The 25,571-nt window shown below is 46.8% G+C and overlaps 1 protein-coding gene across 7 annotated transcripts in view; it reads right to left on the bottom strand.

Moving 5' to 3' along the window:
- Positions 1 to 892: 892 nt before the first annotated feature.
- ZDHHC14 (zinc finger DHHC-type palmitoyltransferase 14) overlaps positions 893 to 25,571 on the bottom strand; it is a 275,451-nt gene continuing 250,772 nt past the window's right edge. For 3 of the 7 annotated variants that reach the window (XM_054505615.2, XM_064598279.1, XM_045865805.3), the window contains 2 exons: positions 24,692 to 24,794; positions 9,426 to 10,721 (listed from right to left, as the gene is read on the bottom strand). In XM_054505615.2, the coding sequence (XP_054361590.1) occupies positions 10,323 to 10,721; positions 24,692 to 24,794 (502 nt within the window). In that variant the 3' untranslated portion in view covers positions 9,426 to 10,322. Of the gene's footprint in view, positions 1,651 to 5,164; positions 7,438 to 9,425; positions 10,722 to 24,691; positions 24,795 to 25,571 lie in introns of those variants that run through there. The other 4 variants (XM_064598280.1, XM_045865806.3, XR_010413820.1 and 1 more) reach the window with 3 other exon arrangements.

Genomic DNA, 25,571 nt, shown 5'->3' with positions numbered 1-25,571 from the left:
TTTTAGATTTTAGATTTTATTGCAGAAAGTTAATTTTTATCCAGATCTTGGGCAGATGCCTATGGAAGGCAAGGCACCCTAAGATTTCAGTAAGATAACAGAGCATCAGTTCACAGGGCCCTCCTATGACCTCAACACAGCTGGTCTGAAGCTATTACTTAGGGACACAGAGAGCCCTATTTGATATTTCCATGAGAACAACGGGTTTGGAATAATCCTTGGTGGCTCTGAATCCATCTGTTCTCATTATCCCAAGAAATTGTGTTTTCTAGTGCAGCTTCCAGGCTGACCTAACTAATTAAATTTCAATACTCAGGCTAGATTTCAATCAGAAAACACAAGTGCCACCAACAGATGTTTGCTGACCAAATTTCTCAAAAAAGGACACTAAGAAGAACCCTTGCATAGCGTCATCTCCTTTGTACCTTTCCAGAGTGTTGACTAGGTTTCAAGGAAGCCTTTTTAAAACGTTTTACAAAATAATATTTTTTTCACCACGGTAGTCAATGTCACCTAGACATGCCTCAAAACACAATGCGTGTTTCGATTTAGGCTATTAACAAAAAAATAAATAAATAAATTCTCAATCCCTGGTGAGTTGTCCATGTTTGGTCAAGCTGGATTCAGCTGTGGAATCATCTAGAATTTCTGCCAGAAACTCATCTCAGCTGAAATTCCTGAAGGCTCTAAAGAAAGAGGAAAAGGTTGTTTTTAAGAGGTACCTTAAGTGCATTACAAAGGAGGATTTCACTATTTTGAATCTCTGGAAATAGAAAATGTAAGGATTTCTTTCTGTTGTTTTGTTTGTTCCTAGGACAGATTTTAAAGAAATCTGAGGTCCATGTGTTCCTTTTTTTTTTTTTTTTAAGATTTTATTTATTTATTTGAGAGAGAGAATGAGATAGAGAGAGAGAGCATGAGAGGGGTGAGGGTCAGAGGGAGAAGCAGACTCCCTGCTGAGCAGGGAGCCCGATGCAGGACTCGATCCCCGGAGTCCAGGATCATGACCTGAGCCGAAGGCAGTCGCTTAACCAACTGAGCCACCCAGGCGCCCGGTCCATGTGTTTCTTAAGATGGATTTACAGTTGGGTAGTGGGGTAGAAATAACAGCAAGGGGTTACTCTCTCGAGTAACTCTCTCTCGAGGGGGCCCAGGGCTCCAAGGGTCAGAGCGCCAGGCTCAGGACTTGGAACTTAGAGATGTTTGGGGAGTTAAGAGCCCAGGTCTGTCGCTAGTATTATTTCAGGTCAGTTATGGACTATTTTGCGACTGACCTAGGTTCTAAACACCACTTGAGATGCTCGCTTCCATGAGAAAATACATTCCAAATTCCACGCCAATTTCTGGAATATAATCTGTTAGTAAAAAGGATACAAAATATATTTCTATATAAAAAGTAGTATGTACGAACATACAAGAGTCTGTAACATATTTGAGTGTATGGTATCTGCTTTCATAGGTGAGCGGATGCCATCTACTTGTTTCTCCGTTCTTCGTTACAGTCAGCCTTGTTTGTGACATGAAGGGGGCTGCTGTCAGGGATCAGTCATCTGGCATCTCATCAAATCCGTTAGCTCTGCTGATGCTTGTTCGGAGCCCACGCACAGACATTAGCCTCAGCGCCGTGATGTGCATGCACTGTGCTAGGTGCTGTTTCAAAGCAAAAATGGGATCTTAGCAAAGTGGCGCATAAATGTTTATTTTATGTCTTATTTCAAGGCCTCTTCTATTAAAGATCTGTGATCCAGAAATAAATAATTATAATATATGCGTATATGGTGTATGCATTCTATGATATGGTAAGTGATGCACATTTTTCAGGGACTAACCCTGTGTCATATGGCCAACAATGCTTGTTAATGGAACTGGTTAATAGATTTTTATTAAATGAAATTTTTTAAAGCATGCAATCCTCAAATAACCTGTTATCTTACTATTGATCACAAATTATATATTTAAAGAATTATTTTTTTAAAAAATTAAAATTTATTTATTTGAAGGAGAGAGAGCAGAGAGAGAGACACACACACACAAGGGGGGAGGGGCAGAGGGAGAGGGAGAAGCAGACTTCCTGATGAACAGGGACCCCTATGCGGGCTCGATCCCAGGACCCTGGGATCATGACCTGAGCCGAAGGCAGCCGCTTAACCAACTGAGCCACCCAAGTGCCCCCAAAGGTAACTTTTTTCTATTGGAATTATATAAGATGATTGACCTATGACCCCAATTTTATCCCAAAGTAGAATATATGCCACAAGGAATGGAGGGGAAGCCTCAGGTGGGCTTGTGGAGGGAGCCCAGACACTCTAGATCTGGGGAGCAGAGCAGGACTTGCCCAAGCTCAGATTCCCTCCACACAGGGCCTTGCATCTCAACGACCACACTTCCTTACAATGGGCACAAAATGGGGTAAAAGAGAAGATGGCTTGGTTTTCTGCTGAGGCTGTGAGGTCTCAGGATGGGGTCCCCTTAGGGAGTTTGGGTCTTTGTTTCTTGAACTGTTGTCACTGTATCCTCCTCACCTGAACTCCCACCTTCCTGAGCATTTGAGGATCCCATGCCTGAATGAATTGTCCTGCCTGGCAGGCCCCCATGTTTTCTGGGGAGAGGACATTCACATGAGAATGTGAATAACAGGTATTCTAGGAAAGTGTGTGACGGAAATGCTACAGATGTGGTGGTGATGGTGTAATCTTGTGAATATACTAAAAAACTACTGAGTCGTACATTTCAAAAGGGTGAATTTATGGTATGTGAATTATACCTCAATTTAAGAAAATACCTGACAGACCAATTCAAGAATTCAGAGGAAAGGAGTCCCTTGGTCTGTCAGAGATGTCACGGAAATGTTGGTCCTTGAGCAAGGCCTTGAAAGCAAGGAAGGACTATGGGGAGAGTCAGGAAGAGCCGAGGGAAGATGAGGAGGGTGGGAAGTGCATGGCTCCTACCAGGAGATGGTCAGAGAGGGGAGCACAGGAAGAAAGGGACAGAAGGATGGAAATAGTAGTTGGGGTCAGAGTATAGAGGCTTTGGTGTTGGTCCAAGCAGCATATGGACAAGAAAAAGCCTTTGACAGTCTCCTGCCTGGGATCTGACTTGTGCCTAGCATGGTTGGAGAAGATCAATTTGCCTAGGTCACATGGGATGGACAGGCATAGGAAAAGCTTTGGGAGACCTCTTGGCAGCCATCATAACACTCTGGCGAAGATAGTGAAGAGAGCAATCCAGTAGAAAAGAAGGACAGATTTGATCGATACAAGAATAGACAGGACTGGACACCTGACTGGGTATGGAAAGTAATGAAAAGTCAAAGACCTCCTAGAATTTTCAGTCTAGGACCCTACTAGGGAAGCAGCAACTGGTTTGGGGAAAAAGATGTGGAGTTCAATTTTAGGCATTCTGAGTTTGGGGTGATGATGGAACATCTAAGTGGACACTGAGTCAAGAGTAGCATGACACATCAGAAGCAATTCATGTACCGGTAAGGAAACTAGGCACAGAGGCTCTACCCATCGCCCAAGGGTTGGAGAGCTAGTTTCAGGCAAGCCAGAGCCAGAATCCTGTCTGAAAACTCTTTCTCCTCCTAGGCAGCTGGTTCAGATGTGGGCTGGCACTTGGAAGGGAGGTGATCTGGGAGACAGACAGGCTGAAGGCCACTGCGGAGGCAGGACGAGAAGGTATTGGGAGTGGCAAAGTCTCTGCAGGGGAGGAGAGCAAGGAGAGCGAAGGGCAGAGGGCATGTCCTCCTTTAGGGAGTATGAGAAGGAAGCAGAATGCAAGGAGGTGCCAACTGGAACAACAGTGTCACTGAGCCAGAGGGTGGGAGCACGGTGGTGAAGCACAGAGAGCTTGCGTGAGGAGCCTAGAGGCCATCCAACCGCAGCTTGCCTTCCCTGCCAGCACAGCCCACCAAGGCAGCGCCATGACGCCAGATGCTTCTGTGATGTTAAAGAGAAGGTAGACCAATGCCACTGGATTTGGCGATTGGAGACCTTGGAGGGCCTGTCTCATGAGTGTGACATGAGGGGATGCTGGGATGAAGGAAAAGGAAGAGGATTTGTTTGTTTGTTTTTGCTTTTTTTAATAGAAGAAAAATGTGGTGACCTAGGAAAAGCAACTAATGAAAAGAGAGAAATTGAAGATGCAAGGCAGAAGGGGCTGGATCCTAGAGGTCATGGAAGAGCATGGGTCAAGCCTACTTTAGTAAGTAGGAACTCACTCCAAAGGGAGAGAAAAATGAAGACAAAGCTTTTCTCGGGGAGAGGAGAATGGATGAACTCAACTGGAGGGTCTCTTTTTCAATAAGGAGGAGGTGAGGTTATCTATTGTGATGTTCTAGTAAATACTCATTTTGTCCTTCTTCCTTAGTCATAGAACCCAGCATTATTTGGGGCAAAAATGTGCCCAGCTAAAACACCGTAATTCCAGCCTCTTTTGCAGTCAGGGGTGGTCATGTGGCTCAACATTGGCCATGGAGAAATCTGAGTGAGATTTGGGAATGGCTCTTTGAAGGGAGACATCTTAAAGTGTCATGTACCCTTTTTGCTCCTTCTCCTCTTTCTTTCCTTCCTGGAATATGGCTTTGATGGCTGGAGCTGCAGGAGCTATCTTGTGACCATGAAGGGACCCTGAGGATGGTCAGTGCTAAGAATGGCAGAACAGAGAGAAAGAGGTCAGGACACTCATGACATTATGGAGCCATCACACTGACTCTGGATTGCCTACAGCTGGACTTATTTTGCATGACAAAAAGATATCTTTGTCTAAGCCACTGTTACTTGGGGATTTCGTTACTAGTAGACAAACACAGTTCTTATCTGACAAGGTTGAAGGCTGGTGTGTGTGTGTGTGTGCGTGTGTGCATGTGTGTGTGTGTGTGTTAGAAGGTGGAACACAGAGCAAATGGATTAGGGGGGTTGAAGTTCTTTGTTGCTCTAAAGTCATTTGTGAATTAAAAAAAAATGAGAATCACAGTTGTAAGAAACCAACCTAGATATTTGTGACCAGAAAATCTATTACTCTTCAGATGAGTGTCTACATAGTGCAAATTCATTGAATGCAAATGGATCTGATTCTTCCCTACACCTTGTTGACCTTGACAATCTTATAAAGGCTGAGGTTTGCATTTGATGCCATTAGCAGTTTTTATTGAAGGAGGAAAATACTTTCTTAATTCATTTCAGGTTTAAGATAGATTCTGCAAACATTGATGAAAACATGAAAGGCACTTAAATAAGCGCAAGTATCTCGGACAACATGCAATGCCCTGTATTATATTGTGTTCACTGTTGTTCAGATTTAGGGCTTTGAATCCACTAAGAATTTAAAACACCTTTTTCCCCCCACCCTTTCACCCCAAAATGTTTGACTAGTGTGAAATACCAAAACAGAATACCCTGGGCAAATGGTAAGCAAGGCTTTAATCTTCCTTTCTTTCTTTTTCTTTCTTTCTTTCTTTCTTTCTTTCTTTCTTTCTTTCTTTCTTTCTTTCTTTCTTTCTTTCTTTCTTTTTCTTTCTTTCTTTCTTTCTTTCTTTTCTTTCTTTCTTTCTTTTTCTTTTTCTTTCTTTTTCTTTCTTTCTTTCTTTTTTCTTTCTTCTTTCTTTCTTTCCTTTCTTTTCTTCTTTCCTTCCTTCCTCCCTTCCTTCCTTTTTTTAACTGCAGCCTAAAACCATCTCCATTCATGTAGAACCCAGAAAACATGTCTCTTTGGATAGGCCATATGGCTTCTTGGTGTAACTATCCATCTTAACATATCTAGGGCAGATAGAGAGTTATTCATTTAGGTCTTCATCAGCAATACCAAGTGTCTCTTAAAAAGTCAACAACGGATAGAAGAGAAGTCTTCATGTTGCACAAGATGCCCATCTGTTTTCCAACCCATTCTGTATGTCATTCCTGGGGTTTATGAGATTGAAAACATAATTCCAATTAAGGCCACTTATCTAGTTTCGTGGCAGCTGCAAATTCAGTTGCTCCAGAAACAATCTAATCTTCAGCCTCCCAATTATTTTCAATGGCTGGATTAATGTACTAACCACTCATCTGAAAATCCATCTTGGCTGTAGAGTGAGCACCGTACAGTGGGCAACTAGACAGAGGATTTACTGAGTTACAAAAAGCCAGTAGCATCTTTGACATTTATTTGAAAGAAAATGACGTTTCAGCTTATTTAATATTTCAATAACTTATTCTTAGAAGACAGAGACGGGGGTGCGTTTCAAGGGAACAGATGGGGTGGTTTTTTGTTTTTTTTTTAAATTTTGTTCTTATGATGGGGTGGTTTTTGATGCAGCCACAGGAAGAACAGCATACAAGGCCGTACCAGGGCTCCGGGACAGGTGGAGGGGACCAGGGGAATAAGAATTCATTTGAAAGGCTCTCTCATTTGGACAGGAATATGCTCGACTCCCACAGCTTACAGGTACTTTATAAAAAATGTAAACATCGATTTGATTTAGGCTCAGCTTCAAAACGGTTTAAGGCATTAATCAAAAGAGTATATTTGACATTTCTTCCCTTTATTCTCTTTTCTTACACGATCAAAAACTAAACAGGTAAGGCAGTAGTCATGTGGTTGAATGAAAGACAACTAACTTTGGAAACTTTCCTTAAGCAACGAATGTGAATTCCTGATACTGTCTAGCTAACTCAAAACCACAAGCCAAGGTGGAAAAGCACTGGGTTTCTGGTGAAGAGGATGATTGTGGGCAGAGCTCAGGAAGGGGGCATCTGAGTTACAGCTCCCCTCCTTGGGGAGCAAGGAGGCTCTGAGACCCGCAGAGGAGCCCATCAGGCTGTGCCCTTCAGAAGCCTCCGTACCCACTGATGATGGTCCCCGAATGGCTCAAGGTCCAGCATTTCCCCAGAGATGTTTTTACAGGCTCCGGTGCCAAGGACACTTCCTGTCAGTTTAGGCAAATTCATATCCTTGCTGTTGAATCCAACGAGAAGGCCCAGGCCCAGGGCAGTCAAAAGCTAGGGGCGGCTTTTGAAAACCCATTCAGGTCCAGTAGAAGCATGGCTCATAAAATGGGGTTCGCCTCTCGTTTGGAATCCCAGTCAATAATCCTAAACACAATAGGGGGGACCTGCGGTGCCCTTGGAGGGGGTGGCGCTGAGCGAAGGACTCTTGCTCTGTGCTATTCTGGGCCAGAACAGGTATTTGGCATTTTGCTGGCGCAGGGTGGGGTTATGGCATCATCCTCCCAGGCTGAAATAATTACCTGTGCAAGCTGGAATGGGCACTTTTTCAAGTGGGCACAGCACAAACACTGGGCCGATTATCCCCATGCCCAGAATGCGATGTCATTCTGCCCTTTCAGATGCAGGCTATCGGCTGCCCTGCTGCTCCATCCAACGTCCTTCTGAGGACCAGGACATTCAGGCTCAATTCAGCCTCCGAGTGCCTGGGAAGCCTGCAGTCCCTGGCACACTCCTGGGAGGATGAAAGCAGATGAATTTTTAAACAACAAAGTGAGGCTGTATTTGTGTGCGTGTTTGATAATGGTCCAAACTTTAATAGCATGGAAAAATATTTATCTTACTTTTATAGCCAGCATGCAATCAATCCATAGCACACTGACAGAATTGAGAAAGATCGAGGTCTATACTCAGCCACAGCTTGATGGAACCACTCAACGTTTAAAGAATATATACATTTATCAGTTAATGGGAAATGCAGACCCATTGCCAGAAGTTACTTTCCTGAGATCAGGGGAAGAAGGGAGCTCCCAGGATCACAGTCCTTCATTCTGCAGACTCTCCCCTCTTCTAAGCCACAGAGTAAAGGGCTATATCTCTGGTTTGGGGTTTTAAGAAGTTAATTGTCTTAGCAAATTGGCCCATTCAAGTTAATCTCCCTCTTGGACACTGAGTAGCCTTGAATAGCTTTGTTTCGCTGAAATTCCCAATCCCCTTTTTGATAAATGATGTCAAGTGGGTACAGGAGACAGGGTTGGGGTGGGTGGAGGATCGGTAATAAATATTATGTAAATATTGATTATTAAAGACAAATGAAAGATCCTTACTTCTTGGATTTTATCATAAGGAGGTGGAAAGAGGGACCAATCATGGGAAATCAGCAACTACTGAATTAGATGATGTTAGAAACGGAAAGACTCAAGAGTCCATTGTCTTCATCTTCCAGATGAAGAAACTGGGAATGGACCGAGCCACACAGATACTGGAGTGGGAACTGATCCATCCTCTCCCCAGGGCCAAAGCTCTCCCAGGGTCTCCGGGCAGCAGATGGAAGGAGGCAGAAAGTAGAGGGTTAGGAAAGTTACGGAAGGCACATTGTGGGGCTGTTGCTTCTTGCTCACAGGCGGTGCATGCAGGGAGAGAATCCCTACGGGTTTGTGACTGTGAATGTGTGTCTGGCTGTGTAAGGAAGAGCTCTGTCCCCCTTATTATAAATTCCAAGTGAGCACAAGGAGTTCGGAAGTCCAGGAGATCAACAATGGCTACCCATCGTTTACCCTTCCTGTTTTCTATTCTAATAGTATATACAGTATGAAAAGTACAGATGGTGCCAAGACACCACCATGCAGGAATTCTGTGGTTATTTTCAGCACAAAAGATTTCTCCACCAACAAAGAATTGGCTTTATTCCAAATGAGACTTTAAATTGTGCTTTTCTTTTTCTTTTCTCCTTTCCTTTTCTGTAAAATGGTGACTCTTTCGCAGGAGAAATAGTTTTTTTCCATAAATGCAAACCGTTGGGGGCGTCTTGTGTTTCACATGGTTGTGAGGAGCCCCAGCTTGATTTTGAACTTGAGTCGATTTGGCTGTTGAATTTATCATCTGGAAAGAAGCGGGGACAGAGCCTGCTGAGTCCCTGCAGCTGCCTCCAAAGTGACTTACTCCCCAAATACAGAGCCAGCTCCCTTCTTGATGATAAATGAACTGAACGAAGTGGTAATTTTCTTAATTACATTCTGCTTTGTATCTGGGTAAGAATGATGATCTATATGATCGGGGCCCAAACGTTAAGCCGGTTTCTCCTCCTCATTTTCTGACACCTGAGGAGGACCTCACGCTGCCCTTTCTGAGCACTGGCCATACAGAGCAGGACCCAGACGATGACCCCACGGTGGCCCTCCTCCCTGCGAGCCCTCTCCCCTCTCCCGTGGATTAACTGCCCTGTGGCAATCTGTCAAAATGGAGCAAATTCTGCTAAGACTGTGTCAGAAAGAGACGATTAAAGAAAAAAAAAAAAAAAAAAGAAAAAACCACTGTTGGAAAGCTACCCTCTTACCTGAGAAATCATCCCGTAAACCCCCCCTTCCCCCCATTCAAAGATTTTATTTGTGGCTGTTTGGAGACCATTCCTTGCTAGGGATACTTCGATAAAACCTCCACAGGCCATCCAGATGACTGTGTTGTCATTGAAGCTGTTAAGGATAACTGTACGCAGATCCAAAATAACAGAGGACGTCATTTTATTGGCTGTCCACAGGAAGTTTGGTCACACAAGGAGGTGGAAACTGTGGCAGGCGTGGTACAACACAATAGCTCATCTAACTACTAAACAGAAGGTTAACTGATACTTGATAGGCTAAAACCCCAGCAGCCCTCTGCAGCCCGGGCGCCACCTACCCCTGTCTAAGTAAGCTCAAGAAGCGGGCGAGTGATGCCATTGTCCATTAGCCTCGGTGTGTCGCACTGTCTTCCCATAAAACAGCACTGGAAAATTCACCAAATTAGAAGAAAGAAAGCAAGCAAGCAGCATTTCCTTTTGAATACCAACACCACTTGTAAACAGACGTAGCGTGGCATGCAAATCCAGATCTGGTCATTTTTTTTTCCCCCTTTAGGTTTTTGGTTTTGTTTTGTTTTTTTGTTTTTTTAATTAACAAATGGAATGGTATGTCTGTTTCAAATATTAGTAGCATAACACGGAAGTGCAAATTCAGTCTGGCCACCAGTGTCCTCAACCTTCCCGCGTGTCTGTCCCGAGAGCCCCGGGCGGACCGCAGAACATCCAGCCGAACACGGTCCTTTCCTCCCAGACTCGGCCTGCAGCCCCGGAAACTGCTCCTTTCTCCCCAGGCCCACCCCTCAAATGCCAATCGCCCGAAAATAGCCACTTGGCCATTTTCATTGTTATCAAAGCAGTCAGGGTGGGGAAGAAAATTCAACTCGACCCAAGCCGCAGGCATTGTGGGCCCTGCCCTCCTCTGCCCTCTGAGGAGGATCCATCTGCTCTCCGAGGGGTCTTGGTGCTCCAGGCCCCGGAGTCGTCCTCACCCACCGGGGAACTGGGTCATGGGAAAGCTCCCGCCATCTGCCACCCCCCTCCCCCGCCCCCTTGGGCTGTGGTCACACGGAGCTGAGCTTCACCAGGCCGCGCACCGAGTCCTCGTGCAGAGAGTCCTGGCTGGCCAGACCCAGCACGTGCATGGTGCGGCTGTGGGCCAGGGGGCTGCCCGCCAGCATCCTGGGGGGTGAGGGCGCTTCCTCTGGGGTCAGGAACTGGTGGCCCACGTGCTCCTCTTTCAGGGGCAGTACGTCTGTGAGCGCGGCCTCGGCAGTGAGGTTGGGCATGGAGGAGGGCGGCGTGGGCTGCCCGAGAGTCAGGCTGGCGCAGGGCGTGCCCAGGCCCGGCTTCCCGGGCAGGTGCAGCTCGTCGCTGGTGAGGCTGGGCTCGCTCTGCAGCAGGGGCGTGGCCGCGGCCTGCAAAACGAATTTGGTGCTCTGAATGCACTGGTCTTGGTCGCACTGGAGAGCAGGGGGAGCCAGCAAAGAGAAGGCGGAGATGCGCCCGGCACAGGGTGGGGAGGGAAGGGGGCACAGGAGGAAGAGGGGAAGGGGATGGGGAAGGGAGGGATGCGAGAGAGCGAGAGAGAGAGAGAGAGAGAGAGAGAGAGAGACCTGTTAGTGACACCTCGGTCAGGCAAGGCAGAGAGCGTGCTCAGTAGCCCAGTATCAGCCGGAGACACCCAGCGCTCGGTGAATACCAGCGCCTGCACCTAAATCAGCCGCTGGAGGGACTCATCACCCACAGGGGCCCAGGGAGTCATGCGCAGCCGGAGGCCACCATGCTCCTGGCCCTTGGTCCCAGACACGACCTAATTAAGAAACAATCCCAAGGACAGAGTCACAGGCCTTACCACCTAGAGCTGTCTCCCGTGGCTGTCGCTCGCACACTGAAAACCACTTTGACTCTATCGTTTTACAAATACAGGGGCCTGTACCCACGCTCATAGCAGTGTCAGTCACAACAGCCAAAAGGTGGAAGCCGGGGTCCGTCCACAGATGAGCGGACCGACAGCACGTGGTCTGGACAGACAATGGACCGTGGCTGAGTGCAGACAGGAGGGAAATCCTGACACACCCTACGACACGGATGGACCCTGGGGACATGGTGCTGAGTGAGGTAAGCCAATCACAAATGGGCGAACGGTCTATGATTCCACTTCCATGTGTACCCGGAACTTAACTTCCCAACGACAGAAAGTAGAAAGAAGGGGGGGTGCCCGGGCCTGGGGGGAGGGGAGAGGGAGCCAGTGTGCCTGGGGACAGTCTCAGTTTTGAGGGATGAAGAGGCCTGGTGGTGGACGGTAGTGCTCTTGGCACAACCCTGTGAGCGGACTTATTGCCACCGAACTGTTCACTGAAAAATGGTTAAAATGGTAAATTTTGTGTTTTGTGTATTTTACTACAAAAAAGAAAGAAAGAAAGAAAGACAAGCCCCTCAGGGTCTGATCAGACTGTTGTTCACAAAGCCCCAGAATTCCCCACTGCTAAATTTCCATCCACTTCGAGAACCGTTAATTGAGCTTCTGTGGGTTTTTTTAATCTGTGAAAGAGAATGCCAACATTTTACATGATGTTTCCTTTTCTTCTAAACGTTCTTATGTCTTATGCTACACCTCATGTCCTTTCCCTCACTTCACTCACTGGGCAAAAGAAATGGTGTAAACATATTTTTAGCTGCTCGATTGTGGAACGTGGAGCGTGGAACCCTCCCTGGAGCAATGGGGCAGGTTTGGGATCAGCCAGAAGAGACCTCGGTGGCACTCAGAGGACTTGAACTTGAGTGTGTCCAGTAAGTTCTTAGGGATTTTCAGGAACCACTCTTCCACTGGAAGGAGGAGGAACGGGTGTGACTTTAGGTTCAAGCGGTAAGCTAGGCACTGCACTGAGTTTCTTCAGAAGTTCTTAGAACAAACACATTTCCCCTCTTTGCCAGTGAAGACCCTGAGGCTGAAGTGAATGAGTGGCTTGCTCAACCTTACAGATACGAGTAAGGCAAGGACCCAGGATCTGGGTTTGCTTGACTGTAAACCTCTTTCTACTACTGCATGTGACACACAGTAGGTACTTCATAAACCTTCCTTGTCTTATTATCCCCTCCGCTCTTTTTCAGAACGTTCGCCTGAGTTCCTGTAGGACCTGTGCTAATGGGTTTGCGATGGAGGTGCCTCACCATCCTGCCCCGGGCACACCCAGAGCTGCCATCACTAACCCACCTCCACGCAGGGAACAGCACAAACCATGCGCCATGCAGCCTTCCGGGAGGAGAGAGAGTTCATCCAAGTTCCAACTCACTAGGACTTTCTTTTCTTTTTTCTTTTCTTTTCTTTTTCTTTCTTTCTCTTTCCTTCTTTCTTTTAAAAAAATATTTTGTATTTAAATTCAACTTAGTTAACATATAGTGTATCATTAGTTTTAGTTTCAGAGGTAGAGGTCAGTGATTCATCAGTTGCATACAACACCTTGTGCTCATTACATCACGTGCCCTCCTTATGCCCGTCACCCAGTTACCCCATCCCTCTTCTCACTTCCCCTCCAGCAACCCTGTTTGTTTCCTATAGTTTGGAGTCTCATGGTGTGCCTCCCTCTGTTTTCATCTTATTTTATTTTTCCTTTCTTTCCCCTATGTTCATCTGTTTTGTTTCTTAAATTCCACATAGGAGTGAAATCCTATGGTATTTGTCTATCTCCGACTGACTTATTTCGCTCAGCATAATACCCTCCAGTTCCATCCACGTCATTGCAAATGGCAAGATTTCATTTTTTGATGGCTCCGTAATATTCCATTGTATTATATATACCACCTCTTCTTTATCCATTCATCTGTCAATGGACATTTCGGCTTTTCTTTCATCTGCTCCCGTGTGCGTGTCCTTTGGCCAGATGGGTTTCTTCCTATAATCACAAGTGGCAGGCTAGCCCCCGCCCCCAGCCCAGATGAGGAGGAGGGAGAACTGTAGTCTCTATGAAGTGGAAGACCCGATTCCAGGCAAGAGTAGAGCTCTTTACCGAAGGAAAGCAAGTCTTGGGGGAGACCCTCACTTTCCCCTCAGCCTTCCTCCCAGTCCAGGGAGCTCAGAAACACTGAGAGCCTGGCGCAAGGGCTGGTGGATTCTCCTGTCCTCATCTTCTCAAAAAACACCCCATGGTTTTTGCCACCACACCACTTTCCCCTGGGCCGGTCTGGCAGGGGGTTCCAGCTCAGGGGAGGGGGGGCCCTTTCTGGCGGGAGGTGCTGTGCAGCGAGGTGGGGGCTGCAGGCAGGCTGGTCCCCGCAGGTTTTGCTCACGCTCTCCAGTATGGTCAGTCTGGTCCAGGACACCGGCTCAGTCTCAACAGGGCAGAGGCAGAGAAGAGCAACCTTCCTGATGAAACATTCATCTTCTGGAAACTGTCCCAGGGCTTTGGGTATATTGTGCTTTGCAAAGAACGGTTTTGTGAAAATCACCATTTGGTCTCCTTACTGACCGAGACAGCTGAGCTCGTTCACCGCCTCCACATCCTGTGGCTTGGTGCAGCCTGTGAGCAGGCTGGCTAGCGACCCCAGGGCTGAGCCGTGCCTGGATGCCAGCATCCTGTTCTCAATCTTCCCTCCCGGAGCCCTCCCTATGCCTCATACCTTCTGTCTACCCAACACCCTCGGCTCTAAGGAAAGATAAAATTGCAAATCAGATTTGCTTGTCTCTGTTGGCCTGCAGAAAGACTTTTTTTATTGAAAACTAATTGGCAAATTCTATTTTAGGGATCGGTGCAAGACTGACCCTTACAGACGCACAGAGGATTATGTGAGAAAGCAGAGCTAGAGAGTTTCAAGGTCAGGGGCACCAGGGTAAGGGGAGAGGTGGCCCCTGCTTCTGCAGCTCACTGCCCAGTTCCTTTTCCCTGATCACTCCCCTCCAGCCATGCCCATTGCAGAGCCCATCAGATTCTCCTGGGATGAAGTGGTCTGTTGGTTCCTTAGAGCTTGTATTCACCGGGAGCTCACGGTGGAGCTAGATGTGCCTTGCAAGGCTTTATACCGTGAACATCACTGCTGATTCTAACAAGACCACACGTACCGGAGGTGGGTTTACTCTGAAGCCATGAGGCTTAAGATCAGGGCCACTCCAAGTCCTGGTTCCTGGCATATTTTCTTTCTCTTAAAAAGAAAGCCCCCTCCAAACCTGGGTCCACTCCTGTACATGTTACGGAGCTTTCCCGTGGCCAAACTGACAACTCGTTAAAATAGTAACAAATCCGTGCTCAGCCTCTGAGCCAGGACTATGAAAAACAGTGTCAGTTTACCAGGGGTAAAGCCTAAGGGCTTAAATACATGAAAAACAATTGACCCTGAAGCAACTCATTAAAAAAAACACTAGGGCGCCTGGGTGGCTCAGTTGGTTAAGCGACTGCCTTCGGCTCAGGTCATGATCCTGGAGTCCCGGGATCGAGTCCCGCATCGGGCTCCCTGCTCGGCAGGGAGTCTGCTTCTCCCTCTGACCCTCCTCCCTCTCCTGCTCTCTGTCTCTAAAACAAACAAACAAACAAAAAAAACACTAAATATAAGTCACTCAGAAATATTTTCAAAATGACTATTTTGAGCCCTGACTTGTCTTAACTGACTTCAAGCACCTCTCCTGTATTGATTTCTTCAAACATTTAAAAAGATGACATCTTTCTGAGTATAGTTATGGATATTTCCTTCATTATGGGGACTGCTTTCATATTAATAACTTACTCTCTGGCCCGCATCCCTTCCTACCAGCTTGACCTGTAGCAGTGACGTCAGTGAGCACAATTACCAGGACCATGAACCTAAGTGTTTAACTCCTGCTGCACCCATAACTTTGAAAATAATTTGCCCCATTCAAACCGATTTTCCTTTAGATGACCAACACCATCTGGGGGTACCCAGGGACCAGGTTTTGTTCTACTGGAGTTTGCCCATGTAAATCTCCTATTGGCTCCATGGGACAATGGACTTTATCGGATTCCAACCAGGGACTATAATTCTCATAATATTAACTTCACATGTTTTGAACACCTCCTTCTTAGAAAAGACTCAATGATTGGGAGACACCTAACTTTTTTTTTAAAGGTCAAAGGGTTTCCTCATTTTGCACAATACCAAAATTCCCAGGAGGATGGGCTGATAAACCTTCATGGGCGCAATCTTCCATTTGAGAACTTGGCTGGTATTTTCAAGGTCACTGTGGAGGGTGATCCATGAAACGATGTTCTTATACCTCTTCCTTTTCGCCTCTGCTTCTGATACTTATTAGCGCATTTCTTCTTTCTTCTTCCTCTTCTCCCTTCCTTGTCTTCCTTCCCACCTCTCCTCCTAGCTCAGCCATTCTCAAGCCACCGCCCACCTTCTTGGCTTTTCATGTGCGGACTTCTCTCTCCAACCAGTAGGGGGCGACATCACTGCTTACTTTCTTCTCTGACAACTTGGTAGCAGGGCTTAGCTCCAGCACTAACACCAAGACGCCCTTAGGTGTCTTTTAATGGATCTAGCCACTTACAGAATCTTAAGAGAAACCAACCAAGCACCTGGATATTGGGCAGTGACAATCCATCCACTACAAACGGGAAATTGAGAGGCTCATGCTATCATTCCAAAACAACGCTTTAAAGGTTCCTATTTACCAAACATCAGGTTGAATTCTATGAAACTGCCATTCTAAAAGTCAAAAATCATCCAGATGCAGAAGACCATTGGAATAGAAACCTGATCGCTTGGAAGAGTGTTTATGAAAAGACCCTCGTGTTGACAGCACGAAACAATGCTGGTAGAAGAGCTGGATTGCTTTGCTTACAATAGTCACTGTGATGGGCTGATTTACTGCCCAAATGAAACTCTGCCATTTAACTTGCAAAGAAGTTTATGGTTTCAGATGTTCAGATGTCACACACATTATCACTTAATGTTACAATTTGAAAACAGCGCAGAGATAATTTACTTTTTTCTTTCTGCAGATTTTCAAATAAAATTGCTCATGTTGGAATACATTTTATTTTACTCTTGCTGACTTCTTGTTTGAAATAAACTTAGCACGCAGATTAAATGCTGTGAAAAGCTGGGAGCTTTCTAGACGGTCTTGTATACAAATGAAGGGTGAGTGAAATTATATATTGCTTCTGCTCCAATTCTTGTCAAAAGTATTAGCATTGGGCCGCTTTATGTCTGCTTGGCTGTGAAGCTGTTCTGGGCATCTTATGAGTGCTCATCTACAGTTATAGAAACACTATAGACTTCTAAAATCCACCTAAAATGTAGGTTAGGAGGAGAGCTTCCTTCTTATCCTGCTATTTACCATTATCATTTAAGTGTGCGTAACTTTTTTCCTACTATTTCAGATTTTTCAGATGATGCATGGAGAGTTCTGCAATACTAGGTGAATAAATCACATAACTGCTAGGTTTAGTATTTTTTGATATTGGATTGGGGGGGGTTAAAAAATAGGCTTAGTAAATATAACAGATGATTTTCTAAAAAAACAAAAATTCCAACAGCCATGTACTACATTATCATCTCGGTGTATAGCACGTGGTCCCAAAGCATCTTCTAATTACAGCTGTCATATATAAGCATAAACGATGACCCCGATGCTATAGAGTACTTAAATCACTTAAATCAAGTGAGATATACACGTTAAAAACTGGGCCACAGCTGGATGTCCTGATTGTACATACATGGAAAGAACTTCAATATTAGGTAATAATACAAGCCAATGATGAGGAAAATAGGAATAATGAAAACGTGGTCTTCAGTTGGCACTGGGGTTAATTTGCACGTAATTCCAGCTTGGCTCCTCAGAATGTCACAGGCATTCAGACGACTAAGGCTATACTGGAGTTAACACACACCATTTTAATGCTTTAGATGTCCCTTACTTTTCTAACATTTTATTCCTTGGGAATTTGTAGTAGAGGGAAGATCACTTGGGCACTAAACAACCATCCCCACCCCCAAATCGGGGGTGCTAACTCTCCCGTTTTAAACATCTTTGGGGTGGAGGCTTCTGAGTGTTGGGCATCTCCTTGGATTGGGCAGGATTTGCATCCTGGGTCCATCTTCTGGTCCTGGTTCTGAGCTGTGTTCTACTCTTCTTTTTCCCCATCAGAGCATTCATATCCAGCTTCTCCTGAAGATGTTCTTCTATATTTGGGGGCACTGTCAGCGGTGGGTGGGAGCCCTGAGACCAGAAAGAGTTCTCCCAGCTGTAAACTGAGTTGAAACCTGAGTTTCTCATAACCAGAGCAGCACAGGGAGGTAGAGAGTGTGTGGGGCTTTAAGTCAGTTCACTTTTAGATTTATGGGCCCACTGGATTATGGGCAGCTCCCTTATTTTAGAATTGGTGATGATTTCTTTGTAATCATATGTTGCTTGGGAATTCTCATAAAGTGAGAAAAACCCAATGTACAAATCACTTCTAAAGTTTAATAAAATTTCCATGAATGCCAAACTTAATTAATAAAATTAACAATGAAGTTGACATAGTCATGCATCTTGTAGACCTTAAACATGTATTAATTTTGTAGTTTTCATATTTTAGAGCTCCTAATTTGTTTTCAGGTCTTGAAAATTTTCATAGTTCCTGGAAAAACACACAGGCACTGTGCCTACAGTGTCCAGGGGGTAGACTAGCCATGCCCTCTGGTCTCTCAGCCCATGGATTAATTTGATCCTACCAAGGCCGTCCCTGCACCAAAGAGAACTCCGTCCCTCTGGTTCCTAGTTTCATATTCATGGTGCAGCCTTTTGCAGATGTGACAAAACTGGAGGGAGGATGGAATGAGGTGGAGGAATGAAGACAGGAACAAACCAATATTTGTGCAAAACCCCCCTGAGCAAGGCCGGGAGAGGGGAATGTTCACACACACTCAGTCCAACGTCTAATGAGCACCTCCCATGCACCAGGCCGTGTTATCCGCTGGGGCCGGGAGGATGGGACAGGCAGGGTCTCAGTCAGTTCCAACCACCATCCAGGGAGCTGATCACCACTCTCCCCTACTTCCCTTCACAGTTTAGGAATTGGAGGCTCTTGGGACTCAGGGACTTGCCCACAGTGTCCCAGCCCCCAGCGTCAGGACTGGCGAATGCAAGCCCAGGGGCTGTGATGTCACACCAAGCTCTACCTTTCCCTGCTGCACTGAGTACTGAAAGCTGTCCATTTGCAAAGCTTTCCCCTTCATTATCTTTCGGCTTTATTCGATCATCCTCACTGGTGTCCAATTCGATCAAGAGACTTGATTTGACTTGGTGAGGGCAGAGTTGACAGGGGTGGATGGAGAGAAAGTCAGGAAAAGATAATAAATGTTGATTTTCAAAATAAGAATCTTCCAGCATGAGAGACGAAATCAGGTTAATAGATGACAACATGAGCAACTCGCAGTTTTTTAAAAATGCACGATTGGCTGTTAGTTCTAGGACAACTAATAAAATTGACTCACATCTCTACTATTTCAAAGTGAATTTCTGCAAGTCACATCATTCCTTTGTAAGCATGGGGAGGCAAACCATAAGCTTTTCCAGCTACCGGCAGGGCACCTCCCCACCACCCCCAGCTATCTATGGACATCCAAATGCCACCATCAGCTTCCCCCTAACCTTCCTCCTGTGTTTCCTTTGGTGGCTTTTATGACCACCTTGTCACCAAGCTGAAAGGCGGGGGCATCCCTGGCTCCTTGTCGCCAGACCTCCACAGAGACTCCATCTCCAAGCCCCTAACTGTTGCTGCCTCTTCTCTGAACCCATCTCAGCTGTCCCGGCCAGCCCTACTGCAGCTAGACCTATAGTGAGCGTCTTCTTCTGTTTTCCCTGTCTCCTTATTAACATGCCTCCCTCTGCACCCCACATGACCTCCCGGGCTCCATTCACCCCAAGAAAATCTGATGGTATTGCTCACTGAACTGGGTCTCTGCAATGGCTCCCTACCATGAATAGGAATCCACACTGATTATAAGGCACCCAAGGCTCTTCACACTCTCCTCTCCTGCCTTAGCTACCTCCAACACCTGCTTTGCAACCCATAGCCTCGTAACTCAATCCTCCTGCTCCCGCACAGGCACGCAGGTCCACCCCACGTCTGCCTGTGCCTCTGTACGTGCTCTGCTTGGAGCATCTCTCCCACCCCTGGGTGGCTAATGCATTGTAACTAATCTCTTAATATTTGGCTCAGATATCATCTCCTCCAGAAAGCTTTGCCTGAAACCCAGGTACTTCTGTTTGGAGTTCCACAACTCCCCGGCCTCTCGTTTGCTAGCACATTCTGTTGAAATCCTCCATACACCTGAATATGAATATTCTCTGAACAGATCATGTCTAAGTTGAGCCCAATTGACCCAAGGTTGTTCGAGAAAAACTTTGTGTCAAAACAAAATATGGCTCAAGAATCATTCCTTTAACCCACATTTTTGGAGAATTCAAGAGAATTTGAAGGCTATCGTGATGGTTTTCAGTGCTGGCTGATGATTAAAATCACCTCCAGGATCATTATAACGCCAATGCTTGGACCACCACCTGGGGATTCTGACTTAACTGGGCTCAGGGTATCAGCGTTGTGATCCTAATGTTCATCCAAGGCTGAGGCCCACTGGATTATAGCAAGCTCAGCTGCCAGATGTAAGGGCAAGATCTGAAGAGGTTCAGCTAACACCAGTTTGAGGGCTTTTGAAGTAGAATTAGCGGAAAACAACCAGGCCTTGACCCACTAGCTGTGTGACTTTGAGCAAGCCAGTCGTTATTCTAAAGCCTCAGTTTCATGCTTTGTAAAATGGGAACACCTTGCAGGTTGTTGTGGGGGTTAAATGAGATGATCCTGGCAGTAACACTATCAATACTGTCCACACTCTGATGATTGCAAAGAGTGATAAACCCCAGCAGAAACCCACTTGACTACAGTATAATTCTGTATTAAATAAACTTGGTTCCACTTTTAAAACTGCCTGAAATTCACCTTGTTGTTTTTTTTTTAATCACCTTGTGATTTAAATTCAACTTTAAAGGATTTAAAGCCAGTTTTCACATCTGTCTAACTGGGGACTGGGACACAAGAATGTTTTTTATTGATCGTGAGCTCTAATTACATCTAATAAATGAAATAAGTAAATAAAAAGGAAGGTGGTGGGTTGCTTGTGGACAAATTGCTCTCAGTGATGATGCACGTGTCCTAAAGAGCAGAAGGTAAGGGCCTGGTGCTGCCTCAGACACTAGAAAACCTGCAGGGACTGGGCTTCCTTCGGGCCAAGCACTGCTGGTCCTGATGTGTTGGCTCAGTTTGTGGTGGTCTTGGTTGGGGTGTCTGTTGGAGGCAGACGAAGCAAGTCAAAAGAAAGGTATGTTACAATTTGCCTCAAGGAATTAGTTTATTTTCAGTCTTGAAATATTTCAGCTCCTTTTTCCGTATTTTGACAATTCCTGGAAACTGCTTGCATATTTCTCCTGGTCCTAACATTACTCAGAGCAGGACCTGCAGCCCACACTGGCGGAGGTACATGCATTTCACAGCATGTGAGAAACCTAAAACACCCGATTTCCCGGCTCCGGGCTCACTCCACCTGTGTTCCTTCTCTCTCACCATGGTCCTGGGCTACTGCTGCCCTCTCCCTTCACTTCTACAGATTCCTCTCATTTTCTATTTGTTTTTACTTTTCCAGTCCTTAACTTTTCCTCCTTTCATCTATTTCCATAATAAAACAATACTGATGTATGACCAAAGAGGCAAGGGCAACAAATTAGATAACTTTGTAAAATAAATTCCTAGAAAGACATGTACCATTAAAACTGACTCAAGAAGAAGTGGAAAATCTGAATAGACCTGTAAAAAGTAGTGAGTGAATTCATAATCAAAAAGCTACCCACAAAGAAAAGCTCAGGACCAGATGGCTTCACTGGTGAATTCTACCAGATCTTTTAAAAAGAATTAATCCCAGTTCTTCATAAATTCTTCCAAAAAAAAACAAAAGAGGAAGAAACACTTCTCAACTCAGTCTATGAAGCTAATATTACCCTGATCCCAACACCAGACAAAACAAGAAAAGGAAACTGCAGACCAAAATCTTTTATGGATATAGATATAAAAATCCTCAACAAAACACCAGCAAACTGAATCCAGCAACATATAAAAGGGATTATGCATCACGGCTAGGTAGGATTTATCCTAGAGATTTGAGAAATATGAGACAAATAAGAAGGAGAAGTTTTGATATGAAGCCCAGACCTCTGCTCTTCTGACCTGTCAAGCTGCAAAGATCAGAGACTCACAAAGAGCTTCCAGCTAGATGGGACTTTAGAGACAAATTAGTCCCAGCTCCCATTTTGCTGGTGGGGAAAACTGAGGACCACAGAAGCAGAGTGACTTGATAATCGTCAGGGAGATAACTGGTGGGAGCCAGGACTGGAGCTCTCACTCTCTGCTTCCCATTGAGGTGCTTTCCCTCACCCGAGTCTTGTCCATTGTTGTCCAGTTGCTCAGCGTGGATGCAATTGACCTGGAAGATCTTGTCACCATGGATATCAGGGAGATGATGATGATGATGATAATAATAATAATAATAATAATAATATAGCTAATACTTAAATAATACTTACCTTGTGCTAGACAAGGTTTTAAGTGCTTAATATGCATTAACTCACTTAATCCCCATAGAAACCCTACAAGGTAAAGATATCAATGTTCCCATTTTATGGATGAAAACATTGAGGCAGAAGGTAAAGCAGTTTGCCAAGGTCACTCATCTAGTAAGTGGCAGAAGCCTGGCTCTTTGCACAATTAATCCCCATCCCGGCTTGGAGAGGAGAATAAGGAAGACCCGAGTTGAGCCTGAGGAGGCTCCATGATAGGTCAGAGCTCTGCCCGAGCCCCTGATCTGACCAGCGCTTAACATGTGCAGTTCATCTCCAGAGAGAAGGAAGAACAGGAGGGCAAGGAGCCTGAGGTTTTTAAAAATATTTTCATGCTTCCTGACCTAAGAGTCCAAGCTGGAGACAAAGTGATGCCTTAGAAAGGATCCGTACGCTGGACTGAATGACAAGGGCTTAGCAATGGCGCTGCTTCCCCGTTACAGCTTCTTCATCTCAGAAATGTCCTCTTCAAACAATCCTTATGGCACCACAGACCAGTGCCTTCAGGGTCACTGGCTACTTGGGAGGTGGCCTTCCCATGGGAAGAGGCAGTGGCACCCTAATCATTGCTGCCAGGCCAGTGCCCTCGGGGGTATGGCCTTAACTGGAGTCACTGCACAGGTCTAGACGGCCTGGACCCCAGAGGCACAAGAGCAATTCTGATGACTCTGATTAACCGTATGGAGCGAAATGACCTCCCTGGTCCCTTTGTTAAATCTGCCCTATCATAGAGGCGCACGGTAGGTGCTCAATAAATGTTTGTGGAATTAATAACTTATGCCCTCATCCCATCTTATCATAAACAGGCTTAACAGTGTCAACACCTTGAAGGGGGCCTTGTTTACTTCTTAAATCTAGAGAAAGTGCAGAGCATGGTGGGCTTCCGTACCATGGGAGTCACGGGGTGAAACTCACGTAAGTTCTTTAATTTTGATAAGGACCACTGCCATCAGAGTTTTCTTCTCGTGAAGGTTCCTACTACATCCTTCACGTGTGCGTGTGTCCTGTCCCCGGAGCGCGGCCTCCTCGGGGACAGAGCGACTGCACTCCACAGATCTTGCATCCCTACCGCCGAGTCAAGTCCTCAACACACAGTAGGGACTCAGGAAGAGTCACTGAATGAGTGAGAGGTTATATATGCGATGTGTGAAAACACGAACACACATCACAGGAGTTATCAGTGGCTGCCGTGGTCAGGGTTCCTTACAAGAACTTTGTCCTTACGGGACATTTATTGTGCACCTTCCGATAGCTGAGGACTCCTGAACATGGATATTGTTGTCTTTAGTGCCTGTTCACGCAAAGGAAGCAGTATACGAAGTGAACACGGGCGTTACCCATCAGACTGGTTTTGGATCCACAAATTCGTGGCTATGTGCCCTTGGGCAGATGATCTACCTCTTCTAGCTTTAAAAAAAAAAAAAAAAAAGCAAAGACAAGCATGCCCATTTGCCATTGTTGGTTTGGATTAAACAAGATTCTGCTCATCAAGTGCTTTGAACACAGTTGGTGCCAAATACATGTAATCTCCTTGGGCCTCTCTCCTTACACTCTCTGTCCTCATTTTCCTCCTCTGAAAAATAAGGCGGTGACCCGTAAGGGTCATTTGTGTGGGTGAATGAGGACAGAACAAGATGTCCTGTGACCACTTACAGAGTGGAGTGGCCAGGACCGTGACCTGCATGTACTTGCCTTTCAAGGAGACGCTTTATCAGCAAAGCAAAGCACCACAACACAAACTAGACACCACCACTAGCAACAACCAACCCCAGCAAGCTTCTGCTGGGGGCCGGAGCCCATTCTCAGGGCTGTTAACACAGCCACAGGGTCGCGGGGATGATGCGCTTTCCCTTAGCCCTGAGCGCTTAGAGAGACTGTCTTGAGACTGTTGGCTTTCACCTTGCAGTTAGTTCTTTATAAGCAGAAACAAAGCGTCCAGGAGGCTGTCATTTTCCCAGTCTACCCCAAAGGCAGGTATTTGACCTGCTTGTTATGGAAACTCTGTTGCAGGTGATTCCAGTCTACAAAGAACAAAAAGCTCCAAGGGGGGGCGCTGCAGACTGGGTCCCTTTCTGAAACATGGAACTTCTTTAGGGAAATCTGTTCCAGATAAAGTGAAGCCACTGTCTTCCAGACACCTAAGGATTTTTAAGGGACTGGTGGTCAGAGCCAGGCCTGACTGTGCTTTCAGGTACCCATGGAGGGGCTCCCGCCCTGGCCCCAAGTCTCCCACCTGCAGACTGGAAACAAAGCCTGTCCACATTCCACGCCTCGCAGGACACCTGTGAGCCCTCTTTGGAGAGACTCGCTCAGTTTGGGCTCTGAATGAAGAACACCTCGTCTGATTATGCGCATTAAGGTATGCGTGGCTGATCTAAGGTTTGGGCTGAGAGTGGGGAGAACTGGCCACCCACCGCACCCTTCAAGAGGGCTGGGGGAGGTCGGCGCGGAGTGAGGCAAAGGCACAGAAAGGGGCTATCCGGCCAGCCAGCCCTGGTACGAGCAGCTGTATCTCATCCCCCAGACAGCACCCTGGTTCTGTGCAAGGGGACCTTCCATCACAAGGTGCCATGACCTGTCTCTGGAAGACCTTTTCATGTGTACTTCCCTTACGCGCCCCGGAACACACCAACCACTCAACGGCCCTAATCCTTTCTCGGGCACTGCTTTCTTTCACGCTTCCTTTCCCTCGCGTGCACCTTTCAGTTGATGGGCGTCCCGGGCAGGTTTCTAGGGGTGCTTGGTGTGTTACTGGGTTAGTGACACAGAAGCAGAAGGGAAGCCTCTGCAGGGAGCTCTGGCCCCTGCGGCAGGCGCTCCTACCATGTCGCTCTGGGACTGCGTGGCCCCGTACGCGGCAATCCCGTCCGAGGGTGCGGCTGGCTGTGGCGTGTCAGGCTGGATGTACCCTCTTCTGTCAATGAGGCTGCCAGAGAAAACAAAGCAATACGGAGGAAGAGAGTGAACGAAAAGCCAAAAATGCCATCAACCCTATTTCAATTTCCTCTTTCTATGTGGGGCCCCACTGCCGGCAGCTGGGGCTACACCCTGACTTACCTTCACGTACAGTCAGGGACCAAATTCCGTCACCCTTGCCTTCAAAAAATGCCTGTAGCCCCTGTTCCCCCCCTGCCACCTGCTGCGGACTCCCACGGTCTCCCACCCCGACCCCAGCCCCCGCAACCACGCCCGGCATGGCCAGCGGCCCTCCGCCTAACGCCCAGTCCTCATGAGGTCTCCCCGCCTGCCTGCCCCGCTGTGGGGGCGCTCCATCACCCGCCAGCACTCCGCAGCCTCTTAGCATTTGTCCCCACTTCCCGCCCCAGCCTCAGCCCGTGCCTTCTTAGTGCAAGCACAGCGCTCCCGGGTCCACTCCTTCCGGAGGCGCGTGGTACCTGCCTGCGCCTGCGCGCGGCACAAGCCCCGCCCCAGCCCGCTCGCGCTCGGGGCTGGCTGGCCCCGCCTTTCGCGGCAGCTCGGGTCTGTCTCGCCCCAGTCGCTCTCCCTTCCATTCCACTGTCCGTTCTTCACGGGCAGCTTCCAAGGCCCCCAGCCCGTGCTCTTGCCCCTCTCTGGCGTCTCCCGGCCCTCCCCGTGACCCCTCTAGTGCTGCGTACCACTTTCTGCCTGCGTCGCCGTGATTTTATCTACAGTCCCCTCTGTCTGGCAGCCTGCCAGCTCCGGAGGGCAGTCTTCATCTTTT

This window comes from Mirounga angustirostris, unplaced genomic scaffold, assembly GCF_029215605.1.
Source record: "Mirounga angustirostris isolate CCGP_5_RB_7025 unplaced genomic scaffold, mMirAng1.0.hap1 SCAF_8, whole genome shotgun sequence".
Taxonomy (NCBI): Eukaryota; Metazoa; Chordata; class Mammalia; order Carnivora; family Phocidae; genus Mirounga; species Mirounga angustirostris.
Note: the sequence above shows the minus strand (reverse complement) of the source record. Positions and strands in the feature narration are given on the sequence as shown.